The 27,270-nt window shown below is 44.1% G+C and overlaps 1 protein-coding gene across 17 annotated transcripts in view; it reads left to right on the top strand.

The window, feature by feature from the left end:
* AGBL2 (AGBL carboxypeptidase 2) overlaps positions 1-27,270 on the top strand; it is a 61,140-nt gene that overhangs the window by 31,770 nt on the left and 2,100 nt on the right. For 14 of the 17 annotated variants that reach the window (XM_078340999.1, XM_035262690.3, XM_035262693.3 and 11 more), the window contains 10 exons: positions 458-614; positions 2,978-3,104; positions 5,027-5,127; positions 10,140-10,270; positions 16,982-17,048; positions 17,265-17,387; positions 17,889-17,996; positions 21,199-21,285; positions 22,741-22,827; positions 25,215-25,383. In XM_078340999.1, the coding sequence (XP_078197125.1) occupies positions 458-614; positions 2,978-3,104; positions 5,027-5,127; positions 10,140-10,270; positions 16,982-17,048; positions 17,265-17,387; positions 17,889-17,996; positions 21,199-21,285; positions 22,741-22,827; positions 25,215-25,383 (1,157 nt within the window). Of the gene's footprint in view, positions 1-457; positions 615-2,977; positions 3,105-5,026; positions 5,128-10,139; positions 10,271-16,981; positions 17,049-17,264; positions 17,388-17,888; positions 17,997-21,198; positions 21,286-22,740; positions 22,828-25,214; positions 26,019-27,270 lie in introns of those variants that run through there. The other 3 variants (XM_035262695.3, XM_078341007.1, XM_078341008.1) reach the window with 3 other exon arrangements.

Below are 27,270 nucleotides of genomic sequence, written 5' to 3'. Positions count from 1 at the left end.
TTTTTTATGTTGTTTTTTTTGTAGAGACAGGGTGATATAGTTTGGGTATTTTTCCCCATCCAAATCTCATGTTGAGATATAATCCCCTCTGGGACCTACCAAGAGGTATTTGGATAGTAGGGGTGGGCGGATGACTTGAGCCCAGGAGGTTAAGGCTAAGTGAGGCATGGTCAGGCCACTATACTCCAGCCTGAGCAACAGAGCAACACCCTGTCTCAAAAAAGAAAAAAAAAAACTTTTTTCATTTCAAGTCCTTCTGACTGACAAGGCAAGCTGGTGACATGTTTTCTGCAGTGGCTGAGAATGGAGATGAGGGTCCATTGAAGGCCACTGGAGTTGAGATTTTCTTAGGAGGGAAGGTATCAACAACTTTCCTTACGGCAGAGATGCCAAATGATCCTTAATTATTTGCATGCATTTGGGTGTCCACTGAGTCCTTTGTTTGCCCCCTCAATAGACTTCTTGAAGAAAGAGAGGTTCTGTTGTATTGTGATTTCCATGGCCACAGTCGTAAGAATAATATCTTCCTGTATGGCTGTAATAACAACAATCACAAGTACTGGCTTCATGAACGAGTTTTTCCTTTAATGTTAAGCAAAAATGCACCAGATAAGGTAAGCACATAATGTAATTTTCTGTTCATTGAGTTAGGGAAAAGGGAACTGCTACTCCCTATATGTAGTGTTTTATTTGGCACTTTGTATCTCTTTTTTATTATCTTTGGTAAATCCCAGCAACCTAGACTTCAAGAAGTTAGAAAAGCATATTTTATTTTGTTTTGACATGGAGTCACACTCTTGTCCAGGCTGGAGTGCAATGGCAAGATAGCTCACTGCAACTTCTGCCTCCAGGGTTCAAGCTAGTCTTCTGCCTCAGCCTCTCCAGTAGCTGGGATTACAGGTGCATACCATCATGCCCGGCTAATTTTGTATTTTTAGTAGAGATGGGGTTTCACCAAGTTGGTCAGGCTGGTCTCAAACTCCTGACCTCTTGATCCACCCGCTTCTGCCTCCCAAAGTGCTGGGATTACAAGCGTGAGCTACCGTGCCTGGTGAAAAGCGTGGTTTTAAGAATTGCTGTGGGGCGGGGTGCAGTGAGCCACCATGCCCAGCCTGGCCTAGTTTGGATATTTTTAAGTTTTTTCCCCCCCCCCGACAGAGATGGGGTCTCACTATGTTGCCCAGGCTGGTCTTGAACTCCTGGGTTCAAGTGACCCTTCCACCTCAGCCTTCTCACATGCTGGGATTACAGGTGTGAGCTGCTGCACCTGGCCTTAGAAAAGTATTTAAATAATAATACAAGTTTTTTAACATAAAAATATATGAGATTAACATTTTATATTGTTATTCTTATTTGTTTAAAAAAAGAAAAGAGGAAGCTTTTCTTCCTTCCTCTTTGCTTTTTTTTTTTGAGACAGTCTCGCTCTGTCACCCAAGCACCCAAGATAGAATGCAGTGGCGCAATCTTAGCTCACTGCAACCTCTGCCTCCCGGGTTCAAGCTAGTCTCCTGCCTCAGCCTCCTGAGTAGCTGGGATTATAGGCGTGAGCCACTATGCCCGCCCTGTGTCTCCTTCTTTCTTTCTTTTTTTTTGTTTTTTGAGACGGAGTTTCGCTCTTGTTACCCAGACTGGAGTGCAATGGCACAATCTCGGCTCACGGCAACCTCCGCCTCCTGGGTTCAGGCAATTATCCTGCCTCAGCCTCCTGAGTAGCTAGGATTACAGGCACACGCCACCATACCCAGCTAATTTTTTTTTGTGTGTGTGTATTTTTAGTAGAGACGGGGTTTCACCTTGTTGACCAGGATGGTCTCGATCTCTTGACCTCATGATCCACCCACCTCAACCTCCCAAAGTGCTGGGATTACAGGCATGAGCCACCGCGCCCGGCCGCTCCTTCATTCTTTGAAGCAAAAATAGCCCTGAGGCTCCTCAGTAGAACGCTGGGTTCCACAGAGCACAATTTAAAAACCACTGGACAATGAGATACCTTCCAACTGCAAGATCTTTTTAGCAGGATAGGGTGAATAGGGAGAGGTGCCAAGTGTATATTACAAACTCCAAGTGAGACACAAGGGCTGAGGGATCATAAAAGATAACGGAGGATATTGAACTCCGAGTGATAAGGTTAATGTAAGGGGGAGAGAGTTCCAGGCAGAGCTTACAGGGGTAAGGAATACATATATCATAGAGAGAAGATAAGCACAACTAGTTTTAGGGGTTCAACTTGGGGAGGGGCAGAAAATAAGGGTTAGAAAGGTTGGCTAGTGCCTTGAATGCCAAACAGGTAATCTAGGAAACCTAGTCCTGCAAAATTCTCCTTGGGGAAGTGGGGTGGAGACAACAGGAAGGAAGGGTTCGTGGGCAAAAAAGTTTGGAAAACAAATTGCAAATATACTCTCTTCCCTTTGGAAGATTACAGTCCACATATTAAACACTCTGAAAGGGCTTGCAGAGAAAGCCTGTTTAGTTTTGTTAACCCTTCATCTCCCTAATGTGACCACAGAACTCCTTTTTCCCCCGTAATACCTGTTAACATCCCTCCAAATTAGTATTTTGTGGAACATGCTTTAAGAAATAATACATGGTATAATCCCAGCACTTTGGGAGGCCAAGGTGGGTGGATCACGAGGTCAAGAGATCGAGACCATCGAGACTGAGACCATCCTGGTCAACAAGGTGAAACCCCGTCTCTACTAAAAATACAAAAATTAGCTGGGCATGGTGGTGCGCGCCTGTAGTCCCAGCTACTCAGGAGGCTGAGGCAGGAGAATTGCTTGAACCCAGGAGGCAGAGGTTGCGGTGAGCCAAGATCGTGCCATTGTACTCCAGTCTCGGTAACAACAGCGAAACTCTGTCTCAAAAAAAAGAAAGAATACATGGACCCCAAGGAAACTGTTCTTATATCATATTAATGAATCTTAGACTTTCATACTGGCCAATTTATGATTAACAGAAAATTTGGATTTCTTTTTAGTTCTCTTTTCACAGTTGTAATTTTAAGGTCCAAAAATGCAAAGAAGGAACGGGGCGAGTTGTGATGTGGCGGATGGGAATCCTAAACAGCTACACCATGGAGTCTACCTTTGGTGGCTCTACCCTGGGTACGTTCTTTGTGTATCCTAGACCAGTGTGGCAAGAGAAAGCCAAGTAAAGCATCAGGGAGATGAAATGCCTTTGAATGCTGGGGAGATAATGGATCTAGAGGATTTCTTTGTCTAGACATGCTACATTTGAGTGCACAAAATATGAAGGTGAAATATAACATTTGAGGGGGCAGTATGGAATAGTGGTTGCTAAATACCTGGAATCAGGCTGATGGGGGTTGAGTTTCAGCACCATTAACAAGTTTTGTGTAAAAGGAATAATGTAATAATAAGAGATCTTAACACCCAGATACATAAGACCCATAATGAGATTTAGATTCAACGAGACAACAAATTGATAACAATACCCGGGACTGGAACTAAGATCCAGAACAAATAAACTCAATAGAGCTCTCCATTTTAAACACACAAAATATACATTATCCACAAAATCTAACGATATATCTGAAGATATACAAAGACTCAAAACAAGGGGATGGAAAAAAACTCACCAACCAAATGGAGAGCAAAAATAAATAAATAAAAAGCAGGAGTTGCAATTCTCACACTTAATAAAATAGATTTCAAAGCTACAAGGATGCAAGGGTAAAAGGATTAATGTAACAATAAGAGATCTTAACACCCAGATACATAAGACACATAATGAGATTTAGATTCAACAAGACAACAAAATGATAACGATATCCAGGACTTGAACTCAGAGCCAGAACAAATAAACATAATAGAGGTCTCCATTTTAAACACATAAAATATGCATTAACCACTTTAAACACTCAAAATATTGATCGGCCATTATTGAAACCCATTTTAGGAATGAAGTAATATTCCTTTTTCCCTCTTTTTCTTTTTTTCCCCCTTCTTTTTCTCTTTTTCTCTCTAAAATAAATAAATAAATAAATAAATAAATAAATAAACAAGTTTTGTGTTCTCGGGTAAATTATCTAACCTTCTTGAACTAACATCCTTCCTTCCTTTCTTTTTCCTTCCTTCCTTCCTTTTTCTTTTTTTCTGAGACAGGGTTTCTTTCACCCAGGCTAGAGTACAGTGGCATGATCATGGCTCTCTGCAGTCTCAGCCTCCCTGGCTCAAGTGATTCTCCCACCTCAGCCTCCCGTGTAGCTGGGAGTCAGGTGCACATCACCGTGCCCGGCTAATTTTTTAATTTCTTGTAAGACATAGTCTTCCTATGTTTCCCAAGCTAGTCTCAAACTCCCTGGCTCAAGCAATCCTCCTGCCTCAGCTGCTCAAAGTTCTAGGACAATAGGCATGAGCCACCACGCCCAGCCTCACTTTTCTTTTACTGGCAGTAATAATAGTACTTGCATTGTAGGTACTGCCTAGTGAGATGGTGCTTGGAGAGCACTTGCCATAGTGCCTAATACAAAGTAAAAACCTCAGTAATTAGAACCATCATGATTGTAATTTTTTTTTGTTGCCAAAGATTCTTCTGAACCAAATGAAAATTAGGACAGCCACACTCTCCTGAAGCATAATATTCTAGAATCAGAGGTGTTTTGTTTTGTTTGTTTGAGGCAGGGTCTCCCTCTGTTACCCAGGCTGGAGCACAGTGGCACAATCTCAGCTCACTACAACCTCTGCCTCCCTGGCTCAGATGATACTCCTGCCTTAGCCTCCAGCCTCAGCCTTCTGAGTAGCTAGGACTATAGGCACATGCCACAGCATCAGGCTAATTTTTGTATTTTTTGTAGAAACAAGGTCTCACTGTGTTGCCCAGGCTGGTCTTGAGCTCCTAGGCTCCCACAAAGGGCCTACCTTGGTCTCTCAAAGTGCTGGGATTACAGGCGTGAACCACTGTGCCCGGCCAGTGGTGGTATTTTTAAAAAGATAATCATAAATTAGATTTGTATTCAGTCATTAAAATTTAATTGGAAATGTTTGTGTTTTTTTTTTTTCCCCAGGTAGTAAAAAAGGCACCCACTTTACCACTGAAGATCTGAAGTCCTTAGGTTATCATGTCTGTGACACCCTTCTGGACCTTTGTGATCCTGACCAAACAAAGGTAAAAATGGGGTTTCCAGAAATGTGGTGCAGGCCAGGCAAGGTGGCTCACACCTGTAATCCTAGCTCTTTGGGTGGTTGAGGAGGGCAGATTGCCTGAGCTCAGGAGTTTCAAGACCAGCCTGGGCAACATGGCAAAACCCCAACTCTAGTCAAAATACAAAAAATTAGCTGGGCATGGTGATGTATACCTGTAATCCAGCTCTCAGGAGGCTGAGGCATGAGAATCACTTGAACCCAGGAGACAGAGATTGCACTGAGCTGATATCGAGCCACCGCACTCCAGTCTGGATGACAGAGCAAGACTGAGACTCTGTCTCAGAAAAATAAAAAAAAGAAAGAAAAAAAAATGTGGTGATGCTGCTGTGATCAGTTTCACATGGGTCCAAAGTGAGCCCAGTGGAATTATAGGCGATCTTTATTTTCCTCTTACTAGTTTTCTGAAGTTTTTATAATCAAAGAAAATGAGAAAGCCCCCACCCTACTCACTGTCTGCAAATGGTAAGACCTCATAATTCACCAAGGAGATGGAGGCAGTCCTTTAGAACACATCTCCCCTCACTTCTGAGCTTACCTATGGTAACACTTACTCTTTTTTTTTTTAAAAAAAAAGACGGGGTTTCACCATGTTGGTCAGGCTGTTCTTGAACTCCCGACCTCAGATGATCCACCCGCCTTGGCCTCCAAAGTGCTTGGATTACAGGCATGAGCCACCACACCCAGCTCTTTTTTTTTTTGAGACAGGGTCTCACTCTATCACCCAAGCTGAAGTGCAATGGCATGATCATGGTTTATTGCAGCCTCAACACCTTAGCCTCCCAAGTAGTTGAGACCACAAGTGTGCATCACCACACACAGCTAATTTTTAAGTTTTTATAGAGACAGGGTTTCTCTCTGTTATCAGGTTAGTCTCCAACTCCTGGGTTTGTAATCCTCCTGCCTCAGCCTCAAAGTGCTGGGATTACAAGCATGAGCCCCTGCTCCCAGCTACAACACCAATTATCTTTCCTTTCTTTTTTTTTTTTTTTTTTTTTTGAGACTGGTCTCCCTCTGTCATCCAGGCTGGAGTGCAGTGGCTTGAGATCTCAGCTCACTGCAATCTCTGCCTCCCAGGTTCATGGGATTCTCCCTCCTCAGCCTCCTGATTAGCCGGGATTACAGAAGTGTACCATCATGACCGGCTAATTTTTGGATTTTTTTTTAGTAGAGATGAGGTTTCACCATATTGGTCAGGCTGGTGTGGAACTCCTGACCTCAGATGATCCATCAGCCTCGGCCTCCCAAAATTCTGGGATTACAGGCGTGAGCCACTGTGCCTGGACAGATGTCTTTTCTCTTCTCCAAAATTAGCCCTGCTCTGTGTGGACTTGTCAACTTCCCCTACAGCTTTTCTGAGGTCTCACTTCATTAATTATGTCTTCCTGAAAAACAAACAAAAAACTAATCATGATTATTATAATTTCTTCTTTTGTCTATATCCTCAATTTTTCTCTCTCTTTGCTTTCCCTTCTCTACAAGTGTTCCAGCTACCCCATCCTGAAAACAAAAGTTTCCGTTAGTTTTGTTTCTCCAGCAGATTCTTTTCTCCTTTCTGTTTTTTTTTTTTTTTTTTTTTTTTGGAAGAGTCTCATTCTGTCGCCCAGGCTGGAGTGCAGTAGAGGGTTAAGGCAATTCTCCCACCTCAGCCTCCTGCATAGCTGGGATTGCAGGTGTGCACCACCCTGCCTGGCTGGCTAATTTTTATATTTTTAGTAAAGATGGGGTTTCACCACATTGGCCAGGCTGGTCTTGAACTCCTGGCCTCAAGCAATCCAGCTGTCTTGGCCTCCCAAAGTGCTGGGTTTACAGGCATGAGCCACCATGCTCAGCCCTAATGTTTGTATTTTTAGTAGAGATGGGGTTTCACCATGTTGACCAGGCTGGTCTCAAACTCCTCTGGTGATCCCCCCACCTCAGCCTCCCAAAGTGCTGGGATTACGGGCATGAGCCACCACACCTGGCCTCCAGCAGGTTATTTCTGTCTCCCTTTATCATTTTTTTTTTTTTTTTTGTCTTAGACAGGGTCTCACTCTGTTTCCCAGACTAAAGTACAGTGGCATGATCGTAGCTTACTGCAGACTTGAATTGCTGGACCCAAGTGATCCTCCTGCCTCAGTCTCCCAAGAAGCTAGGACCACAGGTGCACACCACCATGCCAAGCTAATTTTTGTATTTTTTGTAGAGATGTGGCCTTGCTGTGTTCCCCAGGCTGGTCTTGGACTCCTGGGATCAAGCATCCTCCCACTTTAGCCTCCCAAAGCGTTGGGAGGCATGAGCCACACTGCACCTGGCCTCTTGCCTTCTTAAAAAGGGGTATGGGCTGGTTGTAATCCCAGCACTTAGGGAGGCTGAGGCAGGAGAATCACATGAACACAGGAGTTCAAGACCAGCCAGGGAAACATACTAGGACCAAGTCTCTACAAAAGAATTTTAAAAAATTAGCCAAGCATAGTAGTACATGCTTATAGTCCCAATTATTCAGGAGAGTGAGGTGGAAGGATCACTTGAGCCCAGGAGGTTGAGAGACTGCAGTGAGCTGTGATCTCCCCAGCCTAAGCAACAGAGCAAGATCCCGTCTCAAAAAAAAAAGTGCGGAAGGGGGCGGGTAATCTGTACTCATGATCTCTAATTCATCTCTCATACCCCTTCTGAAATGCTGACCCCAAGAACACTGGAAATGCTGTACCCTAGATGCAACTGTTGAATGAAAATATTCAAAGGAAAATTTAGAGGCCGGGCGCGGTGGCTCAAGCCTGTAATCCCAGCACTTTGCGGGGGCCAAGGCAGGTGGATCACGAGGTCAATAGATCGAGACCATCCTGGTCAACATGGTGAAACCCCGTCTCTACCAAAAATACAAAAAAATTAGCTGGACATGGTGGCGCATGCTTGTAATCTCAGCTACTCAGGAGGCTGAGGCAGGAGAATTGCCTGAACCCAGGAAGCGGAGGTTGCGGTGAGCCGAGATTGTGCCATTGCACTCCAGCCTGGGTGACAAGAGCGAAACTCCTTCTCAAAAAACAAAAAGGAAAATTTAACCACAGCACAGTCTGTTAAACCATATTTTCCGTGGGTCAAAATCTGAACAACCTCATTCTAAGTTTTCCTTCCTTGTTACATCAAAAAATAAAATAAAAAGTAGGGTATGCTTTTGAAAGGCAACAAAGAGCAAAAAAATAAAACTAAGTAGGTTACAGTGGCTCATGCCTATAATTCCAGCACATTGGGCGGCTGAGGCAGGTGATCACTTGAGCCCAAAAGTTGGAAATTAGCTTGAGCAACAAAGTGAGACTGTCTCTACAAAAAAATACAAAAATTAGCCAGATGTGATGGCATGTGCTTGTAATCCCAGCTACTGGGGAGGCTGGTGTGGGAGGCTTGGGCCTGGGAGGTTAAGGCTGTAGTGAGCCATGATTGTGCCACTGCACTTCAGCCTGGGTGACATCCTGTCTCTAAAAAAAAATAAAGCAAGCTGACTAACATGTTGAAACCCTATCTTTAATAAAATTAATAAATAAAAAGGCTAGGCGCGGTGGCTTACGCCTGTAATCCCAGCACTTTGGGAGGCCAAGGCGGGCAGATCACGAGGTCAAGAGATTGAGATCATCCTGGCCAACATGGTGAAACCCTGTCTGTACTAAAAAAGTACAAAAATTAGCTGGGTATGTGGCACGCCTGTAGTCCCAGCTACTCGGGAGGCTGAGGCAGGAGAATTGCTTGAACTCAGGAGGTAGAGGTTGCAGTGAGCCGAGATTGCGCCACTGCACTGCAGCCTGGCACCTGGCCACAAAGCAAGACTCTATCTGAGAAAAAAAAAAAAGCCAGGCATGGTGGTAGGTGCCTGTATTCCCAGCTGCCTGGGAGGCTGAAATAGAATTGCTTGAACCCTGGAGGCAGAGGTTGCAGTAAACCGAGATCGCGCCACTGTACTCCAGCCTGGCAACAGACTGAGAGTCTGTCTCAAAAAAAAGAAAAAAAAATTAGGTGGGCATCGTCATGGCACACACCTGTAGTCCCAGCTATTCGGGAGGCTGAGGCAGGAGAATCGCTTGAAGCCAGGAGGTGGAGGTTGCAGTGAACCGAGATCAGGCCACTGTACTCCAGCATGGCAACAGAGTGAGAGTCTGTCTCAGAAAAAAAAAAAAAAAGCAGTTGGCTATAGCCAGAGAAAAGTGGCTACAGCAGTGCTCATTGATGTTCTTCCCTGTTTATCTGTTCCTCCAGCTTATGTAATTTATCTATTAACATGTCCTTAATAGCAGGAATGCAGATTATTCATCTTTTTGTTCCCAGCAATAAATAAGATGCCTTTCAGCATTTACTTAGTAAATACTTGATGAATAAATAAAATGGACCAGGTACGATGGCTCACCCCTGTAATCCCAGCAATTTAGGAGGCCGAGACGGGTGGATCACCTGAGGTCAGGAGTTCGAGACCAGCCTGACCAATATAGTGAAACCCCATCTCTACTAAAAATACAAGATTAGCTGGGTGTGGTGGCACATGCCTGCAATTTCAGCTATGTAGGAGGCTGAGGCAGGAGAATCGCTTGAACTTAGGAGGCAGAGGTTGCAGTGAGTCAAGATCACACCATTGCACTCCAGCCTGGGCAACAAGAGCAAAAGTCCATCTCAAATAAATAAATAAATAAAATGAATTGTCCACTTTGGGATGCTGAGGTGGGTGGATCACGAGGTCAAGAGATCGAGACCATCCTGGTCAACAAGGTGAAACCCCATCTTTACTAAAAATACAAAAATTAGCTGGGCATGGTGGCGCACGCCTGTAGTCCCAGATACTCGGGAGGCTGAGGTAGGAGAATTGCTTGAACTCAGGAGGCAGAGGTTGCAGTGAGCCGAGATCGTGCCATTGCACTCCAGCCTGGGTAACAAGAGCGAGACTCCATCTCAAAAAAAAAATAAAAATAAAAATAAAATGAATTGTCAAAATAGTTCTTTTTTTCACTTTTATAGTTCACTCAGTGTCTAGCAGAGCTTAAGGAGCTTTTACAACAGAAAATCCACAAGAAATTCAATGAACTTGGACGAGATAAGGATTTAGAAGGAAGTTGGAGTGATATCCCTTTGTCTGACATTGAATCCAGGTAACAAAGAAAAACCAGGGCTTTTTTAAATTTTATTTTTAATACTTTGTTGTTAACCTGGGTGATGTAGTGAGATCTTGTCTTTACAAAAAATAAAAAATTAGCTGAGCTTGGTGGTGCACGCCTATAGTCCCAGCTACTGGAGAGGCTGAGGTGGGAGGATCACCTGAGCCCAGGAAGTTAAGACTACAGTGAGCCAAGATCATGCTACTGCACTCTAGCCTGTGGACAGGCTTAGAAACATCAACAGCAACAAAAAAGTGCATATTCTTTGCCATATGCCTAAAATAGAGCATATTCTAATGCTCTACTTTAGGCATTAGAAAGGAGTAGGGAGTTGGGCAGGCAGTTTGTGTAGGGCCTTGTAGGCAACTAGTGTGACAGGTTTTAGTTTCAACAGGAACACTGGCTGCTGTGTGAAAAATAGATCATAAAGAGGAAAGTTTTAATCAGGGAGAGTCCATAGGAAGCTCTTGCAATAATACAGGTAAAAGGTAATAGCAGCTTAGACCGGAGTACCAGTAGTGGTTGCAGGGGGATGTGTGAATTGGTTGGATTCTAGCTATATTTTGAAATTATAAACACTAGGATTTGCCTAGGATTGGATATGGGGCATAAGAAAAGAAGAGAATGGGCCAGGAGCAGTGGCTCATGCCTGTAATCCCAGCACTTTGGGAGGCCGAGGCAGGCAGATCATTAGGTCAGGAGTTCGAGACCAACCTGACCAACATGGTGAAACCCCATCTTTACTAAAAATACAAAAATTAGCCAGATGTATTGGCGCATGCCTGTAATTCCAGCTACTTGAGAGGCTGAGGCAGGAGAATTGCTTGAACCCGGGAGGTGGAGGTTGCAGTGAGCCAAGATGGTGCCACTGCACTTCAGCCTGGGCGACAGAGTAAGACTCCATAATTTAAAAAAAAAAAAAAAGAGAATGACTTCACAATTGGTTGGATGGAGTTGGTTTTAGCTGAGATGGGAAGGATCAAAGGAGTGAGGGAGGTAGTGAAGATTAGGAGTCTGGCGTTAGGCTTAAGTTTGTAATGCCCATTATATATTTAGTGGAGTTATTGAATAAACAGTAGGATATATGGGTCAGGAGTTCAGTGGAGAGGTTCAGTGGATCAGTGGAGAGAGTAGTCATTGGATAGATGATTTTTTTTTTTTTTATTGAGACAGGGTCTTGCTCTCCACCCAGGCTGAAGTGCAGTGGTGCAGTCTGCTCACTGCATCCTCAACTTCCTGAGCTCAAGCAATCCTCCTGCCTCAGCTCCCCAAGTAGCTGAGACTGCAGGTGTGTACCATCACACTCAGTTAATTTATGTATTTTTTTAATAGAGAACAGGTTTTGCCATGTTGCCCAGACTGGTCTCTAACTACTGGATTCAAGGAATCCACCTGCCACAGCCTCCCAAATTGCTGGGATTACAACCGGGAGCCACCATGCCCAGCCAGGTAGATATTTCAACTTGCACAGAGGCCCAGGCATGGTGGCTCACACCTGTAATCCCAGCACTTTGGGAAGCCAAGGCAGGTGGATCACTTGAGGTCAGGAGTTCAAGACCAGCTTGGCGAACATGGTGAAACCCCATTCTACTAAAAATATAAAAATTAGCCGGATGTGGTGGCAGATGCCTGTAATCCCAGCTACTCTAGAGGCTGAGGAGGAAGAGAGGATCACCAGAACCCTGGAGGTGGAGGTTGCTGTGAGCCAGGATTTCACCACTGCATTTCAGTCTGAGTGACAAAGCGAGACTGTCTCAAAAAAAAAAAACCCAATAAACTTAGTAGGGGTAGGGACATGCATCTGTAGTCCCAGCTACTCAAGAAACTGAGGCAGGAGGATTGCTGAGCTTAGGAGTTCAAGGTTGCTGTGAGCTATGGCTACACTACTACACACCAACCTGGGCTACAGAATTAGACAAAAAACAACAACAACGACTGGGTGGGATCTCAAGGAAGTTGTTGCAGATAGAGAAGAAGTCCAAGGCTAAGGTTTCAGCTGGACAATACAACTTTAATAGGGGACTACCCAGCATAAGTGACTAAGAAGAAGGGACTAGCAAGGCTGAAAAAAACCAGAATTATTTTTAAAAAACCTAAATCAGATTATATCATTTATCTGTTGTTTTGTTTTGTTTTTTGTTGAGACAGAGTCTCGCTCTTGTTGCCCAGGCTGGAGTACAATGGCACAATCTCGGCTCACCACAGCCTCCGCCTCCCGAGTCAAGCAATTCTTCTGCCTCAGCCTTCAGGGTAGCTGGGATTAGAGGCATTCACCACCATGCCTGGCTAATTTTGTATTTTTAGTAAAGACAGGGTTTCTCCATGTTGGTCAGGCTGGTCTCGAATTCCCGACCACAGTGGGAATCAACTCAGAAACAGGCAGACTCTGCATTTTAGTGGCTCAGCAGGGACACTCTGATGCATATGGTTAAGAATTATTGAAACCAGCCAGGCACAGTGGCTCACACCTGTAATCCCAGCACTTTGGGAGGCCGAGGCAGGCAGATCAGGAGATCAAGACCACCATGGCTAACACAGTGAAACTCCTTCTCTATTAAACTACAAAAAATAAGCTGGTGTGGTGACATGTGCTTGTAATCCCAGCTCCTCAGGAGGCTGAGGCAGGAGGATCACATGAACCTGGGAGGCAGAGGTTGCAGTGAGCTGAGATTGCACCACTGAGCTCCAGCCTGGGCAACAAAGCAAGACTCCATCTTAAAAAAAAATAAAGAAATATTGAAACCAATTTGCCAGGCTCTGCCTCAGGAGATCGGCTGTTATAAGCATCCAGTGGGGTTCCACCTATTCATTCTCATAATTGCAAAGAAAAGCAGACTGTGAGTGTACAAGCCCAGTCTGAGTTTGCTCTCTTGTGTACACACAGGTTTTGACACTTTCTGGGACATACTGCTTTTAGTGTTTTTGTCCCATTGCTAAAGTTTTCTACCAATGGAACTTCCGGTGTCCTTGACTAGAGAAACCTAGTGGGAACAGGGAATTGGGAATTAGATCAGAGAAGATGGGGTTTTCTTCCTGCTGTCTTGCAGTGTGACTACTCATTGTACACTGAGAGGAGCAACGGGAGCAGAAACAGAATGAAGGGCTGGGCAGCTGACTGGTTTGCAATGCCAACTTTTCCCATATGATTTGAGCTCTGTGCCAATAAATGTTTGGTGTTTTGTTTGAGACGGAGACTCACTCTGTCACCCAGGCTGGAATGCAGTGGTACAATCTCAGCTCACTGCATCATTGTAATCTCCACCCTCTGGGTTCAAGCAATTCTTGTGCCTCAGTATCCCAAGTAGCTGGAATTACAGCCACCTGCTACTATGCCCAGCTAAAATTTTTTTTGTATTTTTAGTAGAGATGGAGTTTCACAATGTTGGCCAGGCTTGTCTCAAACTCCTGACCTCAAGTGGTTTGCCCATCTTGGCCTCCCAAAGTGCGGGGATTACAGGCATGAGCCACTGTGCCTGGCCTTGTGCCAATAAAGTTTCTATGTATAGACCCCCTGTCAGAGAAAAGCTCTTAGTTCTAGCTAACCAAATCTCAGGAAAGGGAAAAATATAATGTGAAATTTAAGCAAAAGACACGAAGAAAGAAAGGATTGATTATTTGAGTTTTCATTCATCCTAGCCCTTGCAGAAAGGGGGAAGACACAGTTTGTGAGGGAAGACTTTAGTCTACATGAACATCCAAAACTTTTTTTTTTTTTTAAGAAAGGGTACTGCTCTGTCACCCAGGCTAGAGTCAGTGGCACAATCACAGCTCACTATAGCCTCAAGCTCCTGGACTCAAGTGATTCTCCCAGCTTACCCTCCCTAGTAGCTGGGACTATAGGCACACATCACCACACCTGGCTAATTTTTGTATTTTTTTTTTTTTGTAGAGACAGGGTTTTGCCATGTTGCCCAGGCTAGTCTCAAATTCCTGGGCTCGAGATCTTCGAGCCAGCTGGGTATAGTGGCTTACGCCTGTAATCCAAGCACTTTGGAGGCCAAGGCAGGCGGATCACCTGAGGTCGGGAGTTCAAGACCAGACTGACCAACATGGTAAAACCCTGTCTTTTTTAAAAAAAAAAGAGAGAGATCTTCGAGCCTCAGCCTTCCAACGTGCTGGGATTATAGGTGTGAGCCACTGTGCCCAGCCAACTTGCTTGTTTTAAAAAGGAGTGGCCGCCATTTGGGCCACACCCCATTTCCCAGGATGAGGGGGACTCCACATCGAACCCTGGTCCCAGCATGTGGCGGGACACGCCCCTTGTAGGGCAATTTTTTTTTTTTTTTTTTTTTGAGATGGGAGTCTTGCTCTGTCACCAGGCTGGAGTGCAGTGGCGCAATCTCGGCTCACTGCATCCTCTGCTTCCTGGGTTCAAGCGATTCTTCCGCCTCAGCCTCTCAAGTAGCTGGGACCACAGGTGCGTGCCACCACGCCCGGCTAGCTTTTTTTATATTTTTAGTTGAGATGGGGTTTCACTGTGTTGGCCAGGATGGCCTCGATCTCTTGACCTGGTGATCTGCCCGCCTTCAACTCCCAAAGGGCTGGGATTACAAGCATGAGCCACCACGCCCAGCCAATTTTTTTTTTTTTTTTAAATAGAGACAGGGTATCATTATGTTGCCTAGTCTGGTCTTTAATTCCAGGCCTCAAGCGATCCCTCCTGCGTTGGCCTCCCAAAATGTGGGGATTATAGGCATGAGCCACCATGCCTGGCCTCATCCAAAACTTTTGAAGGAAATAGGGGTGATAAAAGTAATCTTAGTCTGTGACCTGAAGGTTCTTTTTGTTATTTATTTATTTTTTGAGCTAGGTTCTTGCCCTGTTGCTCAGGCTGGAGTACAGTGGCACAGTCTCAGCTCACTGCAGCCTCAACCTCCTGGGCACAAGTGGTCCTCCTACCTCAGCCTCCCAAGTGTCTGGGACCACAGGCGACAGGTACCACCACTGCTCACTAATTTTTTTTTTTTTTTTTGGTAGAAACAGCATCTTACTTTGTCTTCCATGCTCAGATTCTTTATTAAATGTATTTGTTTATTGAATACAATTTTTCAGAGTACCTCCTTAGAATCCCGGATTTCTTGTTTTTGTTTTTTGTTTTGTTTTATTTTTTGAGATGGAGTCTTCCTCTTGTCACCCAGGCCAGAGTGCAATGGCACAGTTGTGGCTCACTGCAACCTCTACCTCTCCGGTTCAAGCAATTCTCCTACCTCAGCCTCCCAAGTAACTGGGATTACAGGCACCTGCCACCATACCCAACTAATTTTTGAATTTTTAGTAGAAACGGGGTTTCACCATGTTGGCCAGGCTGGTCTTTTTTTTTTTTTTTGAGACAGAGTTTCACTCTTGTTACCCAGGTTGGAGTGCAATGGCGCGATCTCAGCTCACCGCAGGCTCTGCCTCCTGGGTTCAGGCAATTCTCCTGCCTCAGCCTCCCGAGTAGCTGGGATTACAGGCATGCACCAACATGCCTAGCTAATTTTCTGTATTTTTAGTAGAGACGGGGTTTCACCATGTTGACCAGGATGGTCTCGATCTTTTGACCTCGTGATCCACCCGCCTCGGCCTCCCAAAGTACTGGGATTACAGGCTTGAGCCACCGCGCCCCCTTGAACTCCTTACCTTGTAATCTACCCATCTCGGCCTCCCAAAATGCTGGGATTACTCTCTGAATTGGTACCAGCCAAAGAGGAGTGAATGAGAAAGATCCCTCGTTTTCAAACAAATCCCAGACCTCTGCTGTTCTGTAGGCTTGCATATTGAGAAACCTGTGGCCTCTCACATCCTCCACCAAGGGCAACTTTGACCATCTGGCCAGTATTTGCTTTGCCATATAGATTGCAGACTCTTTCGTGCCAGGGGCTCTGCCTCGTTCATATGTGTTTCCTGTGCCTAACACACTGCCTGGCATGCCGTAAGTGTTCAGAGTGAATGAATGAATGAATGTGCTTGTCAAGAATTTTTTTTTTTTTGAGACAGAGTTTCACTTTTGTTGCCCAGGCTGGAGTGCAATGGCATGATCTCCACTCACTGCAATCTCTGTCTCCCAGGTTTAAGCTATTCTCCTGCCTCAGCCTCCCAAGTAGCTGGACTACAGACACACGTCACCACATCTGGCTAATTTTTTGTATTTAATGGAGATGGAGTTTCACCATGTAGTCAGGGTGGTCTCAAACTCCTGACCTCAGCTGATCCACCCATCTCCACCTCCAAAAGTGCTGGAATTACAGGCATGCACCACCATGCCCGACCATCAAGAATTCTTAGTAATTGTTTGGGTACAGTTGCAGTTGCACATACCTGTAATCTCAGCACTTTAGGAGGCTGAGGCAAGAAGATTGCTTGAACACAAAAGTTCAAGACCAGCCCAGGCAACAACACAGGCAATCCCTTGTCTTCAAGAATTATTTTAAAAATTAGCCAGCCGTGGTGGTGCAAGCCTGTAGTCCCGGCTCCTCAGAAGACTGAGGTGGGAGGATCTCTTGAGCCCAGGAGCTCAAGGCACCAGTGAGCTATGATCACAATACTGCACCCCAGCCTGGGTGACAGAGTGAGACCCTATCCCAAAAACATAAAAAAGAAAGAAAATAATATAGTTGGCTAGAAGATCTCCTAATCCTAATCCCATATAGCTACTGTGGTAAATGTTATGCTTTCTAGACATATCAATGACAGCTATTTCCTCTTCTTTTTTTCTTTTGGAAACAGCACCAGTGGCTCTGACAGTTCTCTCTCAGATGGTCTTCCTGTTCACCTAGCAAACATAGCAGATGAGGTAAGCTGAACTCTTATACCCAAGAAATAGCAGCCTTAAAAAAATTATGACACAGCTGGGCACGGTGGCTCACGCCTGTAATCCCAGCACTCCAAACCAATACCACAAGGCTGCATACTGAGTTAGCCTGTGTCTTGAGTGTTGTATGAAGAGTGCCACATGTGGGTGGGCCTAGTTCTGGAATACTCAGTGACCAGTGTCTACTTTGTGGAATAGCTGAATCAGAAGAAGATGCTTAAGAGGAAAAAAAAGAAGTCACTTCAGACTAGGAAACAACGAAATGAGCAGTATCAGAGAAAAAAGTTGATGCGGAAGTTAAAGTTAACAGAAGATACCGCAGTAAGAAAGCCTTGCTGGCTATTTCTACTTTCTGGTTACACAGTATTCCATAGAGGGAGAGAAGGAAAGGGGGTTAAGTTTATTCTAAACCAAAAAGGGGATGGAGATTGGGATGGGGGAGACTTTCTGTTTTGGCATCAGAACCCTTCCAAGGACCCTCTGGACATCTCTGAGCAGGTTTCGGCATTGGCCTCCTGATCGTCTCCTACACTCTGGCATAGGAGTCTGGGTTTTAGCCAAGTCTGAATTTCCAGAGGAAAGACAAAGTACTGGAATGGTAGTGGCTAGAGGTAGTCTGGAGTAGATGGGTGGCTGGGGGCCAGCCTGGTCCAGACTAAGACACCTGGATAGCTCATCAGTCTCTTTCCAAGCTGCCACACTCACACCATACCCTCTGCTTTCTAAAGACAAAAGTGCTTTCAGAGCTAGAAGTTTTGCTGTTGAGTAAATTTTGAATAGATCAATTGAAAATAAGATTCTCTTTTCACTCAATCCTTCTAGGAAAGGGCAGGATTTGCTTCTACTCTCCAAAAGCAGCCAACCTTTTTCAAAAACTCAGAGAATTCCAGTTCTTTACCAGTGAAAAATGAAAACCCGAGGTTAAATGAGGTAGTATTTTCGTTTGATTCTTTGTCACACAGATTCTCTAATTTCTGAAATTAGCACCTCTCCCCCACAGGGTGACAAATATTATAGCCATTTATGTTACCCTAACCTGACAGTGCCACTGGGAGCAAGAAAACATTAAAATTGGGGAAGACATTGACAATGCTTTGGATTAGACATGACTGAAGTCTGGAATCAAATATTGGTGATTTGTGATTTTACACCAAGGCCATAAGAACAGGCTGACTTACCATCTATTCATCCATCTACCCACCCATGCATTCAATCAGCACATTTTATTTTAAAATAAATAAATGAATTTTACTGGATACTTACTGCATGCCAGTCCCTTTACTGGATGCTAAGAATGCAAGCTTGAACAAAATACTGTCCCTGCCTCAGGGACTTCAGACTCCAGTGGAGATTTCAACAAGTAATTAGGAAATTATATCACAGAGTAGGATGCAGTGACAACACAGAGAAGAGACATTCAACCAATGTTTAGTACTTTATAGTTTTATGGCTATAAAATCCTTGATTTTTTTTTTTTTTTTTTTTTTTTTTTTGAGGCAAGAGTCTTGCTCTGTTACCCAGGCTGGAGTGCAGTGGCACAATCTTGGCTTACTGCAACCTCCCCCTCCTGGGTTCAAGTGATTCTCGTGCCTCAGTTTCTGGAGTAGCAGAGATTACAGATGCCCATCACCATGCTTGGCTAATTTTTGTATTTTTAGTAGAGACAGGGTTTCACCATGTTGCCCAGGCTGCTGGTCTCAAACTCCTAAATTCAAGTAATATGCCCACTTCGGCTTCCCATAGTACTGAGATTATAGGCATGAGCTACCATTCTTGGCCAAAATCCTTGATTTTTTAATGTAAAAAAGTAGGTTGGCTGGGCATGGTGGCTGATGCCTATAAACTTAACACTTTGTATGTTTTCTTATTTGTTTCTTTTTTTTTGAGACAGAGTCTCACTCTGTCACCCAGGTTGGAGTGCAGTGGTGCTATCTCATCAGCTCACTACAGCCTCCACCTCCCAGGTTCAAGTGATTCTCCCGCCTCAGCCTCCTGAGTAGCTGGGATTACAGGCACCTGCCACCACACCTAGCTAATTTTTGTATTTTTAGTGTGGATGGGGTTTCACCATGTTGGCCATCCTGGTTTCGAACTCCTGACCTCAGGTGATCCACCCGCCTCAGCCTCCCAAAGTTCTGGGATTGTAGGTGTTAGCCGCCACGCCTGGCCAAACCCAATACTTTAGAAGGCCGAGGCAGGAGGATCGTTTGACCCCAGGAGTTCAAGGCCACCCTGCACAACATAGTGAGATCTCATCTCTGCAAACAATAAGAATTAGCTAGGCATGGCGGTGCATGCCTGTAGTCCCACCTACTTGGAACACTGAGGTGGGCAGATCACATAAGCCCAGAGTTGGAGACTGCAGTGAGCCATGATCATACCGCTGTACTCCAGCCTGGATGGCCAGGCATGGTGGCTCAAACCTGTAATCCCAGCACTTCGGGAGGCTGAAGCAGGAGGATCACTTGGGTCCAGGAGTTCAAGACTAGCCCTGGCAATATAGCAAGACCCCCATCTCCACACAAATTTTTTTTAAAAATTAGCGAGGCATGGCTGGGCACAGTGGCTCACACATGTAATCTCAGCACTTTGGGAGGACAAGGCAGGCAGATCACATGAGGCCAGGAGTTCAAGACCAGCCTGGCTAATACGGTGAAACCCTGTCTCTACTAAAAATTCAAAAATTAGCTGGGTGTGGTGTTGCATGCCTGTAGACCCAGCTACTCAGGAAGCTGAGTCACAAGAATTGCTTGAACCCAAGAGGCGGAGGTTGCAGTGAGCTGAGATTGTGCCATTGCACTCCAGTCTGGGCAATAGAGCGAGAATGTATCTTGAAAAAAAATTTTTTTCTTTATATCATGAGTTTAAAAAAGTAACAAAAATAAAACATTAAAAAAAAAAAGAAAATTAGCTAGACATGGTGGTGCATGCTTATAGTCCTAGCTACTTGAGAGGCTGGGGTAGGAGGCTCTCTTGAGCCTGAGAAGTCAAGGTTGCAATGAACTGTGATCCTACCACTGCACCCCAGCCTGGGAACAGAGCAAGACCCCATCTCAAAAACAAACAAAAAAAAAAGGTGTTCAAGGTCAGATACTGTAGCTCACACCTGTAATCCCAGCACTTTGGGAGGCTGAGGTGGGAGGATCACATGAGGACAGGAGGTCAAGACCAGCCTAAGCAACATAGCAACATCCTATCTCTACAAAAAATTTTAAAACTTAGGTGCATGTGGTAGCCTACCCCTGTAGTCTTAGCTACTTGGGAGGCTGAGGTGGGAGAATCACTTGAATCTAGGAGGTGGAGGTTGCAGTGAGCCGAGATCGCACCATTGCACTTTAGCCTGGTGACAAGAGCAAAACTCCATCTCAAAAACAAAAACAAAAACAAAAAACAGAGCCAGATGCAGTGGCTCATGCCTGTAATTCCAGCACTTTGGGAGGCCGAGGCGAGCAGATTGCCTGAGGTCAGGAGTTTGAGACCAGCCTGGCTAACACAGTGAAACCTGTCTCTACTAAAAATACAAAAATTAGCTGGTCATGGTGGCACATGCCTGTAATCCCAGCTACTTTGGAGGCTGAGGCAGGAGAATTGCTTGAGCCTGGAGACGGAGATTGCAGTGAGCCAAGATCGTGCCACTGCACTCCAGCCTGGCCGACAGAGCGAGACTCTGAATCAAAAAAACAAACAACAAAAAACAGTACTATAATGAGGTCTCACCATGTGATACTGGGGAATCCCCACAGAGCATAGCTGGTGGCAAAAGCACAAATTTTGAAGACTGTCTTGAGTTCAAATTTGAGCCCCACTGTTTAATATTCTGTGCATGATCTGACTGCACTGGGACTCAGTTTCTGCATCTGAAATATTGAGGTGGTAATATCTGTATTCTATGGTTGTTGAAAGAATTAGTGTGTGAAAGTGTAAAGCACCTGGCATATGGTAGGCACTCAGTAAATTAGTCATTTTTTCTCTGAATTGTTACTTCTTTAAATTATGTTTTGCCTGTCCTCTTGTGTGAGAATATCATAATGAATCAACATGTATGAATAAGAAGCAAACAAATAATGTATATTCACTGTAATCACACTTGTTCAAGTGGAAAATTTAGTGAGGATATGTTCATTTATTTTAGACAAATTTCAATAGAAGAGACAAAGACACCCCCCTGGACTCATCAATGGTCACCCTGATTCTGCCTAAGAATAAAGAGAGAATACAGGTACTTCACCTAATATACTGTATATACTTATGTCCCAGCAATTAATTTTAATTAGTTCTCAAATGTATTATATGATTTGGAGGGGCGGTGATCCACAGTCCAGTTTTACTTTCTCAGATATGTTCTGCTCAGGTGAACATCTAAGGCATTTTGCACCCTCAGGCTACAAACCACCTGGCCCTTGGGACACACCAGGGCTGGAGGGAGCCCATCTAGTGTTAAAAGCTTGCCTTTGAATTTCATTTCAATGAACGTTTTTTAGGGAGCCATTATTTTGAAATGCCATGGCAACATGTCACGTAAGAAAGTAACAGGGAATGAGGCACCTGTTCTCAGCCTTAGGAGGTTAACAACACATCGAGTGTTGCCCTGGATTGTGAGGTGTGCTTCACATGTAGTGCTACCACTGACCATTCAGTGCCAAGGTTTGTGAATTATTTGCTGGGTTCCTTTAGACAGTTGCACTCTTGTTGCACAGGCTGGAGTACAATGGCGTGATCTCGGCTCACTGCAACCTCTGCCTCCAGGGTTCAATCAATTCTCCTGCCTCAGCCTCCTGAGTAGCTGGGATTAGAGGCATGCACCACCACACCCAGCTAATTTTGTATTTTTAGTAAAGACAGGGTTTCTCCATGTTGGCCAGGCTGGTCTGGAACTCCTGACCTCAGGTGATCCTCCCACCTCAGCCTCCCAAAGTGCTGGGATTACAGGCATGAGCCACCGCACCCAGCCAATTATTTGCTTTTTTAAAAGAATAAGTTTGGTCAGGCACAGTGGCTCACACCTGTAATTCCAACACTTTGGGAGGACAAGGTGGGTGGATCACATGAGGCCAGGAGACCAGCCTGGCCAACATGGTGAAACCCCATCTCTACTAAAAATACAAAAATTAGCTGGGTGTGGTGATGCATGCATGTAGTCCCAGCTACTCAGGAAGTTGAGTCACAAGAATTCTTGAACCCAGGAGGCAGAGGTTGCAATGAGCTGAGATTTTGCCATTGCACTCCAGCTTAGGTGACAGAGTGAGACAGGTTAACAATGCTATTAATAAGGTCTCACTGTATGATACTGGGGAATCTCCACAGAGCACAGCTGATGACAAGAGCACAAATTTTGAAGTCTGTCTTGCCTCACTGTTTAATATTCTGTGAGTCATCTGACGACCCTGAAACTAAGTTTTGCATCTGAAATATTGAGACGATAATATCTGCATCCTAAGGTGGATGAATTTGTGTGAAAATGCAAAGCACCTGGCATATCATAGGCACTTTGTAAATTAGTCACTTTTCCCCCTTTGAATCATTTTTACTTCTTTGAATTATGTTTTGCCCACCTTCTTGTGTGAGAGTGTCATAATGAATTAACATATATAAATAAGAAGCAAATAATGCATATTCATTATAATCATACTTGTTCAAGTAGAGAATTTACTGAAGATATGTTCATTTATTTTAGACAAATTTCAGTAGAAGAGACAAAGACGCCCCCCTGGACCCATCAATGACCACCCTGATTCTGCCTAAGAATAAAGAGAAAATGCAGGTACTTTCCCTAGTATACTGTATATACTTATTTGCCAGCTATTAATTTTAATTAGTTCTCAAATGTATTATGTGATTTGGAGGGGTGGTGATCCACAGTCCATTTTACTTCTCAGATTTATTCTGCTCAGGTGAACATCTAAGGCATTTTGCACCCTCAGGCTATAGTTATCACTGACCATTCAGTACCAAGATTTGTGAAATACTTGCTTTTTTAAAAGACTAAGTTTTAGGCCAGGCACAGTGGCTCATGCCTGTAATCCCAGCACTTTGAGAAGCCAAGGTGGGTGCATCATTTGAGGTCAGGAGCTTGAGACTAGCCTGGCCAACATGGAGAACCTGTCTTTACTAGCCAGGCGTGGTGGCACAGGGCTGTAGTCCCAGCTACTTGGGAGGCTGAGGCAGGAGAATTGCTTATACCCAGGAGACGAATGTTGTGGTGAGCCGAGATTACAGCATTGCATTCCATCCTGAGCAACAAGAGCAAAACTCCATCTCAAAAAAAAAAAAAAAACTTAGTAAGTCTGGGCCAGGCTTGGTGGCTCATACCTGTAATCCCAGCACTTTGGGAGGCTGAGGTGAGTGGAGCTTGAGACCAGCCTGGTCAACATGGCCAAACCCCATCTAGACTAAAAATGTAAAAATTGGCTGGGTGTGATGGTGCACACTTGTAATCCCAGCTACTTGGGAGGCTGAGGCAGGAGAATTGCTTGAACCCAGGAGGCAGAGGTTGCAGTGAGCTGAGATTGTGCCACTGCACTTTACCCTGGGCAACAGAATGAGACTCTGTCTCAAAAATAAATAAATATGAAAAATAAAAAGAATAAGTTTGAATTAATTCATACTTATCCATATAATAACATTTGTCATGCTCATTTGCACTCACATGTTCTTTCCTGAAAGGGAGGAAAAAAGAGGTGGAGAAACAGCTAGTAAGCTGTTGTTTCTAATAGCCCAGAGTATGTTTACAGGATGGTTTTATTCACGTGTCTGGGTGAAACCCAAGTTGAGAATCAGTGGATTAAGTTAGGTTTACTAGATAAAGAATGGATGGTTCTCCCAATGGACTGAGTCCCTGCTGTCTTTCCAAGTCTGTTACTTGGGAATTCTTGCACTGATGCTCTCATTTACCTATCAGTGTCAGCTACTGTTTACGATGGGCAGGGCCCTTAAAAGACATGAAGACAAGATGCTCTAGGAGTGACAAGACTGATAGTCCAGTCACCACAGTATAACAGAAAGTGAAGAGCAGTGAAAAGATGGGCTTAAATAAAGTCAAATTAAAGAATTTCAGTCCTGACAGACTAATAAATAATGAGTTTGTCCTCTTTCTTCACTTAGCATTCATTGCCGGAAGCCTATGAGTAGCAAAAACCATATCCTGGAACTGCAACATACTAATTAGGTTGTAACATATAACCATGAATTCAATTAAATACAGTGTAGTGGATGAATGTCATCCAAACCTTTATCTCTACTTCATTTTCTTAATTTTTTCTTTTTTTTTTTTTTTTGAGACGGAGACTTGCTCTATCGCTAGGCTAGAGTGCAGTGGCACAATTTTGGCTCACTGCAGCCTCCACCTGCTGGGCTCAAGATTCTCCTGCCTCATATTTTCTTTCCGGTGTGATATTTGTGTAACAGAGATGTGGGTATTTAACTTCTATAACGTGTCAGATAAACGGAATTGAAGAAAATGAGGCAATCTGCCACCTTCATAGACCATTTTTCTTTTCCTTTGAGCAATGTTTCTTGACAGCTTATAAAATGCAGTCTTTCTGCTTCTTGGGGCAATTAAAATATTGCCCATGTTGGCCGGGCGTGGTGGCTCATGCCTGTAATTCCAGCACTTTGGGAGGCTGAGGCTGGAGTATCACTTGATGTCAGCAGTTTGAGGGCAGCCTGGGCAATATGGTGAAACCCCGTCTCTACTAAAAATACAAAAAAGTAAAATAGCCAGGCATGGTGGCACATGCCTGTAGTCCCAGCTACTCAGAAGGCTGAGGCAGGAGAATTGCTTGAACCCGGGAGGCAGAGATTGCAGTGAGCTAAGATTGCACCATTGTGCTCCAGTCTGGGTGACAGAGCAAGACTCCATCTCAAAAAAAAAAAAAAAAAAATGTTGCTCATGTTGACTGTGATTTGGCTGAGGATCAGGACAAATGCTCAGTTCACCTCTGTTCTGTAGGAGTGTCAACTACTTTGATATTTGGGGAAGAAATGCAAATGCCTCAAAAAAAGAAAACAACTAAAAAAACAACAACAACAAAAAAGAAATGCAAATGCTTCTCACCAACTCCTTGTAAAGCCAATCCCAAACCTAACTACATCTTTAGAAATGGCGAAATAAAGTGAATTCAACTTTTTAAAAAAATCTTATTTGCACAGAATAAGAAGCCCGGCTTTGCAGTATCATGCTTTCCAAAGAGAACCATAAACTCCAGCCAGGAGCCAGCTCCAGGTGTGAAGCCAAACTGGCCAAGGAGGAGATGCTACAAAGAGAGGCTGTGTGGCCACGGCGGCATACCCATCCTTGCACATATACACATACCCATTGGTGAGCCTGGGCTGTGCCACACAAGCACTTCTCGGGGTGTTGGAGATTAGACACATTTTGTAATGGGGGGGATGTGTGATTGGGAACTGCATTTCATAGTGGTGTACTGTGTTGTGTACTCATGCACTGACCTTACACTTTGTACTTACACTCTGTGTTGTGATCAAGATGCATACCTCATGAATTCAACTGTTTTTTCATAAAATGAAATTTCATTATGATGTGTAAAAATGCTTTATCAGGAACTGAAGTGTGCTCTCATGGCACACCTCGTGGCAGCACAGATATTCCTAATTTTAACCAATAGATATTCTCTCTAAAATTATGTGCAAATCAATTTTTAAAAATCAAACTCTGTGTTAAACACATTTTGGGGAAGTGCTATATAAAAAAAAAGTCTTGTGTCAAAGCTTTCCAGTGGTGAATGGTCAGTCTGACTGCTATATGTCAGGTTTGCTCAGAATGAGGTATTCCCACATGAAAATAACAATGCATGTATTACCCAGAATTTAATGTTGCATATCTTATGTTCAAGGTTTTGTAAACTTTTTAACCGCTGCTGATTAAAATTCTTTCTCTCTATAACTCTATCAAGACAGTTGAAGGTGAGCAAAAAAAAAAAAATTCTTTCTCTCTAACCAGTTGTTTCCTTTGATTGGTTAACTGCATAATTTTATGTGAACAGATATTTTCTATCCACCTTTTCTTTCCAATAGTCCCTCCTGAGCACCAAGCATAGTCTGCCAGCTACAGCCTGTCATGTAAACACATTGGAGTCATTTAGAGGAGGGTCACTCCAGCTCATGCCAGGTTTTCTATCACATGGGATTGAAAGTTTTCTAGCACATTTTTCATTATCACTTTTAAACTTTCAGCCACCTGGATTACTAGTCATTAGAACCACATGACAACACACATTTTATTGCAATCCTACTGTTTGAGTATTTTAAAAGTATTTTAGAACAGTTTTAGATTTACAGAGAAATGAGCAAAGAGTACAGAGAGTTTCTAGATGCAGCTGCCCTCAATGTGTGGTCTTTTTTTTTTTTTTTTTTTTTTTTTTTTGAGACGGAGTTTCGCTCTTCTTACTCAGGCTGGAGTGCAATGGCGCAATCTTGGCTCACCGCAACCTCCTCCTCCTGGGTTCAGGCAATTCTCCTGCCTCAGCCTCCTGAGTAGCTGGGACTACAGGCACGCACCACCATGCTCAGCTAATGTGTGAGTCTTTTTAAGGGGAATGTCAGCCCATGCTCTTTACATAGGCAGTTTGCAAATGGCCTTCTTCAATGCCACACCTTACTTCCTAAAACTATTAATCAGCATTTTAAGTTCCAGAAAGCAGCCAAAACTTCACTTATTATCCCTAAAATGATATCCTTAAAAGACAAATCTCAAAAGCAAACCTTGTTGGAAAGTTGTTCAGAAATTCAGCCAGGTGCGGTGGCTCACGCCTTTGGGTGGCCAGGAGTTCAAAACCAGCCTGCCCTACATGGCAAAACCCGTCTCTACTAAAAATACAAAAATTAGCGGGACATGATGGCATGTGCCTGTAATCCCAGCTACTCGGGAGGCTGAGGCAGGAGAATAGCTTGAACCCCGGAGGCGGAGGTTGCAGTGAGCCGCCAGGCCTGTGAATACGGTTTCTTAAGAAGCCTTACTCTTTGGACCACAGGACCTAATGAAGGTCCTATCACCATCTGGTGGCAGCATATCTGTCTGTTTTTGGAGAGCTGACAACACCTCTTGAAACTGAGATAGGCCAGGATGGTGGCTCATGCCTGTAATCCCAGCACTTTGGGGGGCTGAGGCAGGTAGATCCCTTGAGCCCAGGAATATGAGACCAGCCTGGGCAATGTGGTAAAACGCTGTCTCTAACAACAACAAAAA

This window comes from Callithrix jacchus, chromosome 10, assembly GCF_049354715.1.
Source record: "Callithrix jacchus isolate 240 chromosome 10, calJac240_pri, whole genome shotgun sequence".
In the NCBI taxonomy this organism is placed as follows: Eukaryota; Metazoa; Chordata; class Mammalia; order Primates; family Cebidae; genus Callithrix; species Callithrix jacchus.
The sequence above is the reverse complement of the archived record's forward strand: the minus strand, read 5'-3'. Positions and strand labels throughout refer to the sequence as shown.